The 14,850-nt window shown below is 35.2% G+C and overlaps 1 protein-coding gene across 1 annotated transcript in view; it reads left to right on the top strand.

The window, feature by feature from the left end:
- Nucleotides 1-14,850, top strand: part of KLHL1 (kelch like family member 1) — a 396,571-nt gene that overhangs the window by 374,286 nt on the left and 7,435 nt on the right. The window contains exon 10 of the mRNA XM_059144513.1: nt 14,242-14,413. Within this exon, the coding sequence (XP_059000496.1) occupies nt 14,242-14,413 (172 nt within the window). The remainder of the gene's footprint in view (nt 1-14,241; nt 14,414-14,850) is intronic.

Consider the following 14,850-nt stretch of genomic DNA (forward strand, 5'->3'; position numbering starts at 1 on the left):
GGGGCTTGATCCCAGCACCCTGGGATCATGACCTGAGCTGAAGGCAGAGGTTTTATCCCACTGAGCCACCCAGGTGCCCCATGGCTCAATATTTTTATCTTCTTTAGGTCTTGATAAAAATTAATAAAAGTTAGGATTTTCTGTCAGACATACTGCAATAATATTAATTTAACTAAACAGTTTTTTTAAAGTTACCATAAAGATTAATACATAAGGTAAGAATAGAATTTTGGATTTTTTCATTTGTCTTCTTAGTTCATCTTTTTGGTTTTGAAAAAACCAAGAGTTGTAGCAATTCTAAATAGTGAAAACAGATGACCAAGGAGAGACTTTTTATTTAAATTATGGGCCCTTATCCTAGGCCTTATATAGCATAATAATACATTCACTCTTATTTTGATATATGTGAGATCCTAAATTTTCTACAAGACAGTAATTACTTGAACTGTTTAAAGTTAAAACATTAGATAGGGCCTTCTGAACTTTTTAGTAAGATACTTTCTTCTCCTTCCTAAGATTTTACTGTTAGCAGTAGCCAAATGAGTATAGCATGCAAAGACTGACTAGTTTGCTGTTAATGTTATTTTTCTATTATTGCGCACATAGGATCTTTGCTATTTCTTTGATAGCAAATTATATTCAAATTTCTTTTAGACACATATACAAGAAATGGAAAGCACAGCAGCCTCTGTATGTAGGGGCCCTGCTTTACAAGTGGATGCAAAAGCTATTAACTAGCACCGCAGCTAAACTAATTTAGATGTGTGATCAGGTATTTGCTTTAATGGCTTAGGAGGCTTATGGAGTATCTCTGAAGTGGTCAACCAGAGAGTGGGAATATCAGAATAATCTGCTGTCCTTGTCCTGCCTGGAAGGATGGCATCGTGGCCATTCATCTGCATGCTTTGCAGGAAGGAGAAGAACAAGTCTATGGAAAGGTAGATGTGCACGAGTAGATGAAACATTATGTCCTGTATAGCTGGAAGGATTTCAACTCTGCTGGTCAAACTGCAGAAGTCACTTTCATGTTGTGAGAGGCTATTTAATACATAATTTGGACTCATACGGCTGATAGTAGTTTCTGTTATATTAGTGGAGGAAATGACTATATAATTGATTATTCCTTACTTCTGAACTGTTAAAAGCTATTTATTTTTTAAAATGAGTTTTAACTAGCATTCAGGCCTCCTGGGTATGCTCCATGTTCTATTGATTGACAATAATTTAAGTAATTTTTGAAGCTCTGCTGAGGAAACTGCATCTGAGGAGTCTAAGAGCTGTGCGGCTTATCATGACTTTCCCTGGGTCTGTCAGCGATTTATTTCTCCTCTCCCCAACCTTGAAGACGGGAGGCAATAAGTATGATCTAAGTCAAGGTAGGATTTTTCACATGCTTTCATAGAGAAATTAAACTGAACTGAAATCAAATTAATTTTTTAAAACATTTTTGTATATATACACAAGGGATATTGGAAAGGGGTGCAGAAATCTAGTTACCCCATCCTCTTTCCCAGTGTTTCTGTGACCATTATATATTTAAGAGAAGTATTAAGGAAGATTGGGAGAATATCAATAAATACATTTTAAAAATCTATCTTAAAAGTGAAGATGAAGCTCATAATCAGTGTAAGAATCACAAACACCCAAACAATATTGAAAATGATTTTTTTTTACCCCCTAACAGTGCGCCGACTTTCCCCCTCCATCACAGGATTGAAATTGATAGTCAACTCAAAACCATTTCACTTGTCTTGTGACCCTAACTCACACAACCGCCGCAACTAGATCAAAACAGGGGACGTGTCCTTACAGAACATGTGGAACATCCTGTGAGAGGAATCTATACTGATCAGAAAAATTTTTATGTTGAGACTGAATCTGAACTAAGAAGTCCTGTCTTGGATGATTGCAGCCTGATAGTTAAATTATTTTGAAGTTTTCTTTTTCTTTTCTTTTTTTTTTTCCTGAAGATTTATTTATTAGAGAGAGAGAGAGTGAGAGTGCATACATGCACAGAAGTGGGAGAGGGACAGACTGAAAGGGAGAGGGAAAGAATCTCAAGCAAACTCCCCATAGAGCATGAAGCCCGACACTGCACTTGATCCTAAGACCCTGAGATCAGGACCTGAGCCAAAATCAAGAGTTGAATGCTTAACTGACTAATCACCCAGGCACCCCCATAAAGGTTTCTTTTCTTTTTAACGTAGAAGTAGTGTTTGTTGATGTCATATAAAGGAGAAAAACATCATTAAAAAAAAGTGATTTCATCAGTAACTGAAGTTCATTTGTGTAAACAGATGTCTACATTTGATTATTTTTCAATGTTTTAAAATACATTTACTAGTAAAGGTTAAATTACAGAAAAAAAATCAGTCTATTTCTTTGTTCCTTTTTCTAATGGTACATTCAGTTTCTATATGTCAGGAGTAGAGCATATAATGAATAGTTAAACACACTGTCTAAATAAATCAATGGACAGATTAATGTACATAGTTTGATAGATTGTGGCTTCTGATCTTAAATTCTACCAGGACTTGTGGCTTTCTTTCTTTCTTTTTTTTTTTTTTTCTTTTTTGGACACAGGTTTGAATCAACAAGACTCAAACAGGTATTTCATTTATTTTTATAAACTTTAGATATAGTTGTTACTAACCATATGTAAGTCATATGGTTAATACAGATTTATAAATATGTTTCAATGTTTTCTTTAAATGCAGATATTTTTATATTTCTTTTAAGGCAGATAATAAACTTCATGAAATTATTGTTACTGTTTATATTATTTCTAACAATTCTAAAATCTTAGTGGGTTAAAATAACTATCATTGTTTCTTTTATGATTGAAATCTTTCATGATTATATGTTGACTGGGTACAGTTTGGGCTACTTTTCTCCTCCACATAATATTGGCTGATGCTACCATATCACCTGGGTCTGGACAGGCTTAAACCCTTTTCTGGAAGAGCTAACGATTGGGGCTGCCTCTCATCTGAGAGTTCAGCTGATGCTTCAGGCAGAGAACCATGGTTCCCCTTGCACTGGAATTTCCACCATATAGAAGCTGGGATTCCAAGACAAAAAAGTCCAAGAGAAGTGGGGTCAAGAGGGCAAATATTCAATACGATGAACCATCATGCCTCTGCTTGCATCACTTGTTAAAGTCACACTGGCCAATGTTGGTCACAGCAAGGTGAGAGTGTAATACTCAAAGGTATGACACTAAGAAGTGTGATATATCAAGGGCCCCTAAAGTAACAATGAGCACAACTGTGCTTACATTTTAAAAGTAGTTTTCCATCCTGAGCTCATGTATATATGTATATATGTGTATAAACATACATATTTTATTCTCATATTATAGCGTTTATACACACACACACACACATACCACACACACACATACATGTATTTTATTTTCATCTTATAGCTTTACTTGTTATCAGTTAAATCTTTTTATTTATTTGACACAGAGAGAGAGAGGGATCACAAGTAGGCAGAGAGGCAGGCAGAGGGAGAGGGGGAAGCAGGCTCCCCACTGGGCAGAGAGCCAAAGGACCCTGGGATCATGATCTGAGCCAAAGACAGAGGCTTAACCCACTAAGCCACCCAGATGGCCCTTTATTATTATTTTTTTTCTTTTTAAAGATTTTAGTTATTTATTTGACACAGAGAGAGACAGCAAGAAAGGGAGCACAAGCAGGGAGAGTGAAAGAGGGAGAAGCAGGCTTCCCACCGAGCAGGGAGCCTGATGTGGGGCTTGATCCCAGTGTCCTGGGATCATGACCTGAGCTGAAGGCAGACACTTAATGCCTGAGCCACCCAAGTGACCCTCAATTAACTCTTTAATCTGTTTAGTAAATCACTTGGCAAATATTATAAAATGCTCATCTCCTTTTACTCTTTTCTTTGGGACAGTTACTGAGGTCATGTAAGCTGACTCCTTTCCCTGCCTTTAGGGGAACCAGTCCTGCAGGTGTGCACTGCACCCATCTCCCTTTCTTAAAAGGCACTGCCATTGTGGGACCCTTGGTAGGTGGAAAACAGAAGCACCAAAAGCCACCAGTGCCTACACATCACAGTAAAGAATAAATAATTTCTAGGGCCTCTCTGGTTAGGCCCCTAGAAGCAGATAAGTCATGCAGATCTGTGGTGGGGCAAAAACTGAGCCCATGCCTGAAGCAAGTTATTAGGAAAATGATTGATTTCCTTCTATGTATGTTTTATTAAGCCGACTCGCATCTATAAGAATTCCTAGAATTAGATTGTTTCAAATGGAGATATTCTCTCTCCATGTTCTAGTTTATTACACACAACTTTCTGAAAAATATCTAAATAATTGTGGTGATGTAGTGATTATCTTTATAAGTAATAATTGTAGTAAGACATGAAATATTTAGCAAAATTTACTGTTTTCTGGGTCATAAAATAAACCTCAACAATTTTCAAAAGCTTGAAATCTCATAGGGTATGTTCTCTGTACAACATGGAATTAAACTGGAAATAAATAACAGAAAAGATAAATTTTTACATGCTCAGCTGTTTGCTTTGTGGTTTTGTTTTAAGGTAAGCTCTATGCCCAGTGTGGGGCTTGAACTCACCACCCCAAGATCAAGAGTTTCTTAGTCTACCAAGTGAGCCAGCCAGGTGTCCCATCTCCAACTGTTTGAAATTTAGGTGATATACTTTGAAACAAGATGTGATTCAAATCAGAAAATAATTTGAGGGGCGCCTGGGTGGCTCAATGGGTTGGAGCCTCTGCCTTCGGCTCGGGTCATGATCCCAGGGTCCTGGGATCGAGCCCCGCATTGGGCTCTCTGCTCAGCAGGGAGCCTGCTTCCTCCTTCTCTCTCTCTCTGCCTGCCTCTCAGCCTGCTTGTGATCTCTGCCTGTCAAATAAATAAATAAAATCTTTAAAAAAAAAAAAGAAAGAAAAGAAAATAATTTGAGCTGAATACAATGAAAATACATATCAAATTTTGTGGGATGTAGCTACACTAAATGCTCACACTAAACTTGGTGTTTCCAGTCTCATTGCAAGTCTATAGGAAAGAAAAAAAGATACAGATTCATACTGTTGCTAAAAGATGTCTCCCAATGTTCCTAGATTCTTTTCAAGATTTTAGTAGGAATGTACATCTTTAAACTTTGTTTATACTGCACAATGCAAACTGTTAAGGAGCCATGCAATTACACAAGACTGTTTGAATTACTGGGAAAGCTCAGATTAAGATACTACTGTATGTATCAAAGGTCACCAAGCCACTCATGTGACATGTAACATGGCGTATGAAGTTTCAGCATTTCTAAAGAAATTCTTAAAGAGAAATATAGACTTAAGCACAGGCACTTAACAACTTAAAAGAGCTAAAATGCTAAAATTTAAGTTTCAATCTCAAGTTATAAAAATTAGACCAAAAAACCTGCCAAAACAGAAGTGAAATAATGATAGAAATATATTAATTAAATATAAGACAAACATGAAATAGGATTAAAAAGAAGTCTAATTTGTTTCTCTAAATATAATTGCAATAAAATTTATAAGCTAGATGCCAGATTGTCAAGGAAAAAGAGAAAATTACCTACCTAAAGGAAAAAAAAAATCAGAAATGTAAGTGGACATCACCATGTAACAATAAAAAGAGAATGTTTGAGTATATATGCCATTATTTGAATTTTAGATGAAATGAACAAATTTATAGGAAAATAAAACCTTATATATATATTTTGCAGGAAAAAACAAGAGAAACAAAAGAAGCAGTTAAACTTATGAGCATAGATACAAATATCCAAAAGAAGTATTAGCAAATCAAACCTAGATATAAATGAAAATGATAAAGTATCTCAACCACTTTGTGTTTATTTCAGAAATACAAGTTTGGTTTAGGATAGAACAATTAATCAGTGTAATTCAATATAGTCATAAAATAAATAAACATCTAAATAAATGCAAAGATGATAAAATCTAACACCCACCATAATAAAAACCTCTCACCAAACTTGGAAGAGAAATTAATAGAAAGATAGCCAAATATTGAAACCTGTTGTTTTGAGATTTTCACTAGAGAAAAAAGTGACTGCTAATGCCACTTTTACTCAACATTTTTTTTTTTTTTATTTTTTATAAACATATATTTTTTATATACATATATTTTTATCCCCAGGTCTGTCAAAAGAAATGAAATCTTGCCATTTACTCAACATTTTAAAAGAATACCTAACCAGTGATAAAGCAATAAAGGGAAAGAAAACTCATAATTAGAAAGGAATAAATAAAACTGTCAGTATTCAAGGTTACATAATAAATATCCAATGATAATCTAACCACAGTGTAATTAGAAACTATTTGATTTAAAAAGTGAATTAATGAGGTTGCTATATATAGTCAGTCAATATATGAAATTAATTATATTTCTACATGCAAGCAATAATAACAAAATGTGGGGCGCCTGGGTGGCTCAGTGGGTTAAAGCCTCTTCCTTCGGCTCAGGTCATGATCCCAGGATCCTGGGATCGAGTCCCACATCGGGCTCTCAGCTCAGCAGGGAGCCTGCTTCCTCCCCTCTCTCTGCCTCACTCTGCCTACTTGTGATCTCTGTCAAATAAATAAAATCTTTAAAAAAAAATAATAACAAAATGTATAAAAGTTGTCATTAAAAAGGGAAAAAAAATACCTGGCAATCAATCTCACAAAATATATGTACTACCTCTAAATAGAAAATAAAACTTTGAGAAAAGCTTGAAAAAGTCTTAAGTAAATCGATGGGAATGCCATGTTCATGGAAGAGAAGACTAAACATTATAAAAATATGAATTGTACTCTAAAGTGATTTATGGGTTCACTGCAGTCCCTACTGAATTGTAAATTCTTGTCCAGTGGACACCTGGGTGGCTCAGTTGGTTAAGCAATTGCCTTCTGCTCAGGTCATGACCCTGCAGTCCCAGGATCAAGTCCGGCATCAGGCTCCCAGCTCCACAGGGAGTCCGCCTCTTCCTTTGATCTTCTCCCTTCTCATGCTCTCTCTCACTCTCTCTCTCACTCTTAAATAAAATCTTTGAAAAAAAAAAAATTCTGTCCAGTGGGGACTGTGGATGTAAAGTTGAAAAGTTGATCCTGTAATTTAAATAAAAATGAAAAGGGCCCCAAATCCCAAGAAAACTTTGAAGAAGTAGTAGATATTACAAACAGTTGTAAAGTTACTTTAAGGTACTGTGGCATTGGCCAAGTATAAACAAGTAGACAAAATAGATTGGTGTTCAGAAATAGGATCACACATACAAGGAATCCTGACTTATGGTAAAGGCAAAAAAGTGTATTACATATGGAAAAAGATTAGTTTTAGCTCTTCTCTCTTATCACACCAAAAATCAATTCAAGATGGATCTTAGAGGTAAATATGAAACAAAGCTTTTAGAATATAAGAGGGAGCTATCTTCACAATTTTAAGAATGTGAAAGATTACTTAAACTGGATCTGGAAAGAGTCATTCAGATAGAGAAATATTACTGTTAAAATGCCTTTCCTCAGGTGTGCCTGACTGGCTCAGTTGGCAGAGCATGCAACTCTTGTCTCCAGGTTGTGAGTTCGAGCCCCATGTTGTATGTAGAGAGTACTTTAAAAATAAATAAATATTTCAGGGTGCCCGGGTAGCTCAGTGGGTTAAAGCCTCTGCCTTTGGCTCAGGTCATGATTCCAGGGTCCTGGGATCAAGTCCCACATCGGGCTTTCTGCTCAGCAGGGAGTCTGCTTCTGCCTCTATCTCTGCGTGCCTCTCTGCCTACTTGTGATCTCTCTCCCTCTGTCAAAGGAATAAATAAAATCTTAAAAACAACAACAACAACAAAACAAAAACAAAAACAGAAGTTCAGGGGAGATGGCCTTTAAAAAAAATAAAAAGATAAATAAAATAAAATAAAATAAAAATAAATAAATATTATAACAGCATTTTTCAAAGAGCCAGAACAAACAATCCTAAAAATTGTATGGAATCAGAAGAGACCCCAAGTTGCTAAATAAATGTTGAAAAAGAAAAACAAAACTGGGGGCATCACATTGCCTGATTTCAAGCTTTATTACAAAGCTGTGATCACTGAGACAGCATGGTACTGGCACAAAAACAGACACATACACCAGTGGAACAGAGTAGAAAGCCCAGATATGGACCTGCAACTCTATGGTCAAATAATCTTTGACAAAGCAGGAAAAAAGACAGTCTCTTCAATTAATGGTGCTGGGGAAATTGGACAGCTATGTGTAAAGGATGAAACTTGACCATTGTCTTACACCACACACAAAGATAAACTCAAAATGGATAAAAGACCTCAATGTGAGGCAGGAATCTATCAAAATCCTAGAGAAGAATAGAGGCAGTAACCTATTTGACATCAGCCACAGCAACTTCTTTCAAATTATGTCTCCAAAGGCAAAGGAAACAAAAGCTAAATTGAACTTTTGGGACTTAATCAAGATCAAAAGCTTTTGCACAGCAAAGGAAACATTCAACAAAACAGACAACCCATGGAATAGAAGAAGATATTTGCAAATGACACTACAGACAAAGGGCTGACACCCAAGATCTATAAAGAACCCCTCAAACTCAACATACACAAAACAGATAATCATGTCAAAAAATAGGCAGAAGATATGAACAGACACTTCTCCAAAGAAGATATACAAATGGCTAATAGATACATGAAAAAATGTTCATCATCATTAGCTATCAGGGAGATTCAAATCAAAACCACATTGAGATACTATTTTGCACCAGTTATAATGGCTAAAATTAACAAGACATAAACAACAAGTGTTGGAGAGGATGTGGAAAAAGGGAACCCTCTTACACTGTTGGTGGGAATGTAAGTTGGTGGAGTCACTTTGGAAAACAGTGTGGAGATTCCTTAAGAAATTAAAAATAGAGCTTCCCTATGACCCTGCAATTGCACTACTTGGTATTTACCCCAAAGATACAGATGTAGTGAAAAGAAGGGCCATCTGTATCCCAATGTTTATAGCAGCAATGGCCACGGTCCCCAAACTGTGGAAAGAACCAAGATGCCCTTCAACGGACAAATGGATAAGGAAGATGTGGCCCATATACACTATGGAGTATTATGCTTCCATCAGAAAGGATGAATACCCAACTTTTGTATCAACATGGACAGGACTGGAGGAGATTATGCTAAGTGAAATAAGTCAAGCAGAGAGAATCAATTATCGTATGGTTTCACTTACTTGTGGAGGATAAGGAATAACGGAGGATGTTGGGAGATGGAAAGGAGAAATGAGTTGGGGGAAACTGGAGGGGGAGACAAACCATGAGAGACTGTGGAGTCTGAGAAACAAACTAAGGGTTTTTTTTTGGAGGGGGTTGGGGGAGCCTGGTGGTGGGTATTAAGGAGAGCATATATTGCATAGAGCACTGGGTGTGGTGCATAAACAATGACTCTTGGAACACTGAAAAAAATAAAATAAAATTACCCAAAAAATTTTAAAAATAAAAATAAATAAATAATCTTTCCCAAAAGATAGCATGAAGAGTAAAAATTTATGCCAGAGAGTGGGAAAAATATTTGCAAAGTATATAACCAACAGAAGCTTTGTTTCTAATACATAAATCTAATACATCTTGCATAAGATTTGAACAAGAACTCTTGAAACGATGACTATTGGGGAAAATGCCTGATGTTATTAGGCATCTGAGAAATGAAAATTAAAATCACAATGTCATACCAGGACCTACTCGAAAGACTAAAATGAGAATAGTTAATACCAAATGTTGGAGAAGATACAGAGCAACTGAAACTCTTACTACATTCATGGCAGGAGTGTAAACTGGCCCAAATTCTGTAATACCAATAGGTAGTATTTACTGCATTTCAAAATATGCATTCTCTTTGACCCAGAAATTCTATTCCTAAATACCCATTAGATATGCATATATGAAAATATCTGAACAATGATGTTTATAGGAATAGTTTTACAGTTATTCTGAAGTTTTTCAAAATTCATTTTGTTAGAATTAATTTATTTTCCATTCCCATCACGTAAGCAGTCCTGAAGTCAAGGCATATCTGTTTTGATAATCTCAGGAGACCTGATACATAGATATTGGTTTTCTTTACAGGAAAAACAAAATTTATTTCTGACCAGCATTACTGTTATTCTTAATTGCTTAATTCAAATAATTTATGAAAATTCAAACACAGATTGTATAATTTATTTACTAGAACTCTTAAAGCCACTCTTTCAGAGCTGTTTATCCATTTATACAGCATGGATCTCATCTTATTTCTCTGTTTTTTGTTTTGTTTTGTTTTGTTTTCTTTACTTTATTTTATTTTACAGGCAAACAAATCTGGCTACAAATCACTTCTATGTTGTTCAATTTGCTTTCTGGCTGAATATTGCTGGTACAAATTTAGGAAAATGAGTATGAATTCTATTTGTTCCCAAAGTAATGCCTGCATACTTAAAAACTGCTTCCCTTCAAATATTTTAAGATCAATATTTATCCTTACATAATGGGAAAAAAAGGTGTAAAAAATTAATGGTACCTCAAAAATGGTACTTCAATAGAAATTTTCAATGAGACACTAAGTTTTATTCTGTGACTCTCATATGCCTTCAGCAAGTTTCCATTTTACAGCCAATTTTAGCCAACTACATATTGGTGGTTCTCTTGCCTAAGGGCTATAAACCTTAATAGAGTCCCTGATACACAGCTCACCCTCTGCCCAGGAAGGCCAAGTTGAGACATCAGAGAAGCAGACAGTCTAAATACAAAAAGACAGCTACTCTACTTCCCCCCTGCCCCCACTGCCTTGTTCTTTTAAATAAATAAAGAACCAGAGAAAAAAATAATATTTGATAATAATATTTATAAATAATATTTATCAAAAATGTTAACTGACAATGACAGAGTTCACTGTTAATTGTTTGGGAAAGGGTTATACATCTGTGGATCTTCTCCTTATGTTAAAAAAAAAAAAGCTGTTAATTTCATTTATGTCAGTCACAACTTTGTATATCTCCAGACTGAGAGGTGAATCCATTGCGTTCTGAATATAGAAAAATCAATTTAGAGTCATTAATGTGAAAACAAGGAAAACCACTAGTAGGTAACTTTGTATTTCTGTAATTATTTCTTCAGTATCTTGGAGAGAGTGTGTGTATGGGTGGGGATGAGGTAGATTGTTTTTGTTTTGGTTTCATATTTTGGGTTGCAACATACACATTTAAATTTAAATTTAAATTTTCACCATTTCCAGATATGAATTAAAAGTTTACTATTATAAGGAAAACACATATTACTTAGATTTGAAGACAGTCACATCTAATTCAAAGATCTGGATTTTTCAGAATGCATTAAATTTTTAAAGTTCTCTTCAGGAATTTTGTAAAATATGTATAAAAAAGAGGTATCTATTTCTAAATGTAAGATATTATTTCTAAATGTGCACCTAAATATAGAACATACTAGTGTTTTCTTATTTTCCCCCGGAATATGAGTATTTGAGAATTGTTCTATATTTGAGTTTCACCTGAAATTTCCTAAGTCTTCAGAAATTCATTTATTACTGCTTCCTGCACTAGTGATGGCTATTTTCTCAGTTCCCCCACCTTTCTGCAAAGTGATAAAGTTGGCTTTGCAGACAATAGCTGAAAAAACTCTATAGAACCGGATAGCAATTAAATGCAGGATAAAATATGACTTCAGAAAAAGCTATGTAAGTGAAGTTATCGTGACAAAAGCCAGCCTGGATTTCACTGAAGAATGAATGAAGTGTAAAGAACGTTTGCTTTGCCCTGAAATTAAAGTGCACGATACATTCTTACTGTTAAAGTTATTTTTACCGCAGATCTTTTCTGACAAACAAAAAAGTAAACAATAGAATAAACTTCCCTGTACTCACTACCCAGCTTCAACTAGGATCACCAGTGTGTCATTCATGGTTTACCCATTTCCCTTCTTTCTCTCTCTCCCTCTCTCTCTCTTTTTTGAAGTATTTCAAAGAAGTTCTGAAATGTATCATTTTACCTTAAAATATTTCTGATTTCATCCCAGAAACAACCAACCAAAAATGATCAGGACTTTTTTTTTTTTTCTTTTATTAACCTAACAATAATCAGAACTAATAAGAACTTCAGTAATTCTCAGGGTATATTAAAATTTTCAAACATCCTTTAAAGGTTGGTCTATTTGAATTGGGATCCAAATAAGATCCACTTATTTTTTTGTTCTGTTTAATCACAATCCGTTTAGAATAACGACTTCTTGCTAATTATCTATTCATTATTACTGGGGGTTTTGCTTGCTTGTTTCACTATTGACTTGTTGGAGAATTCAGTCAGTTATCCTATAAAACATTACACTCTCTGGATTCTCCTGTTTGATTCCTTGAGGTGTCTTCTTTCCTTCTCCTCCTCTTCTGATGCCTCTTCTACCTCGTCCTCTTCTTTCTTTTGTCCTTATTTTTAAAAATCTTTTATATTTCAAAATGTTCATGGTAAGTTGTCTTTTCTTCATGGTAAGTTTAAATAAAAGTCTTAATGGCATAGACTGTGTTTGTGTGTTTCTATACGTGCCTGTGTTCGAGATGTTTTACATTTATTAACTATAGCATGCAAAATTACATTTTTAATTGCTAGACAGCATATGGTTCGTGGTAGCCATTTTACAGGCATTCAACCAATCTCTCATTTCACATAGATTATCTTGGCTGTCACAACCTCTCCCACGGCTCTGTGTAAATGCATGTAACACCTTGGAAAATGTGACTATAGAGAAATATAAATTTCTGATCCTTGGGGTCCTTCCTGGCCATTTCTTTTGTAACAACCTTCTTTATTTTCAATAAACATGTGGTGGCTTTTTGTTTTTGTTTTCTGCTTGTTCGTGTTTGTTTGTTTGTTTTAGGAGACTGCGGTTTGAAAGTTTCAATTGGTGAAACACAAGATTGGAGTAGAAAAACAAACTAAAAATATATTTATTGTGTCTGTTAAAAAAAAAAAAACAAAAACAACTTTCACCCAGTCTTTTTTTATATTTACTCTGCTGGGCTCTTACTAGCTTTTTCATTTCTGTATCTGACCTTGAAGGTGCAGGTTAAAGGCAAAGAATTGGTTTAATCACTCATTCTTAGCTGAAATAAAGTACATTCACGAAAGTATTTTTCTGGTTTTTGCCACTCAAAATACAAAATATCCGTATGTAAGGCATGGTAATCAGACTTTCTGGAAATTAAATTATTTTTGGTTTAAGTTCAGTAATAATAATTTTGGCCCCCTGCTTCAATCTCTTGATACACCAATCTCTCCCTTACAGTGAATCCCAAATAATGCCACTAAAGCACAGTTCTGTTCACATCGTAATTATTTTTCCCAAGTTTTTCTATTAGAACACAAAACACCTTCCTACTTATCACATGAACCATAAGCTGATCAGAAACCACCCTTTCAGGCACTCTGCTCCTTCTCTGATCCCTGAATTTAGCCATCCTGCATGCCTGCTTCCCTCAAAACTGGCCATGCATTCTTATTAACACATCAGGGTTTTTTTGCATGAACGTCTCCTTTTCTTTCTAGCAAATTTAGCTACACCTTTAGACCTGACTTAAAGGGGACTTCAATTGTGGAGAATTCCATAATCCTCTCAGATTTTTAACCATTACTTGTGTTTCATTATCATAGCACTTAGCTTATATTTGCTTTACAGAAACTCATCCTGCAGTGGAAAAGAGATATTTACAGATCAGCCTTCCTTGTAGAAAGAAATCATGATGTTTATTCTTATTAAGTATCTGGGCATCCACCTAAGAGTCTAGGTGTATGTTTAAAATACCTTAAAATTTAGAAAGCCAGACATTGTGGATATTTTTTTTTAAGATTTATTTATTTATTTGACAGAGAGAGAGAGAGAGTGAGAGATCACAAGTAGGCAGAGAGGCAGGCAGAGGGAGAGAGGAAGGGAAGCAGGCTCCCTGCTGAGCAGAGAGCCCGATGTAGGACTCGATTCCAGGACCCTGAGATCATGACCTGAGCCGAAGGCAGCAGTTTAACCCACTGAGCCACCCAGGCGCCCGACATTGTGGATATTAACTCTTAAACATGTGCTCAAATGACTGAGCTTCTAGAAAAAAGGTAGTTTTGTTTCTCAAAACAAAACTTTTGAAAAAGTACTATTCATATAGTAAAAACTGAATGTGATTAGAATGTGCTATGTCCTATTATCCTTACATTTTTAGATATGATCCCAAAACAGACACATGGACCATGGTGGCTCCTTTGAGTATGCCCAGAGATGCTGTTGGAGTCTGTCTCCTTGGTGACAGATTATATGCTGTTGGTGGCTATGATGGGCAGACATACCTCAATACCATGGAATCCTATGATCCACAAACAAATGAGTGGACACAGGTAAGACTGTTGCCAGCATAATTTACTTCAAGTACAAAAACTTACTTCATTTACTTCCTTCTAAATTTCCTTGAACCCAAAGTGATTGATTTAGTTCATTTTCATGTTCATTTTGTAAAAAGTTCACTAACCCACATTTATGTATACTTTTATGTATTCTCTACTTTAATAAAATTCATATTAAAAGGTGATATTCCTGTCTCGATGGGATTTCCACTTTATTATAAGTAATAACAGACAGGAACTGAATTTTAATTAGCTGAAACAAACAGAAAACAAAGAGGAATATATTGATTCACAAAAACCTAACTTTAGAATATCTGGTCTTAGAGATAACTGTAATAAAATGGAAAACTACAGAAATCAACTTTCTGCCTCCTATATTTGCTTGACAATCTTTAGGTCCTATCAGGTTCCCTTTTCATCTATCACAGAGA

The sequence above is a fragment of the Mustela lutreola genome, chromosome 13, assembly GCF_030435805.1.
Source record: "Mustela lutreola isolate mMusLut2 chromosome 13, mMusLut2.pri, whole genome shotgun sequence".
NCBI lineage: Eukaryota > Metazoa > Chordata > Mammalia > Carnivora > Mustelidae > Mustela > Mustela lutreola.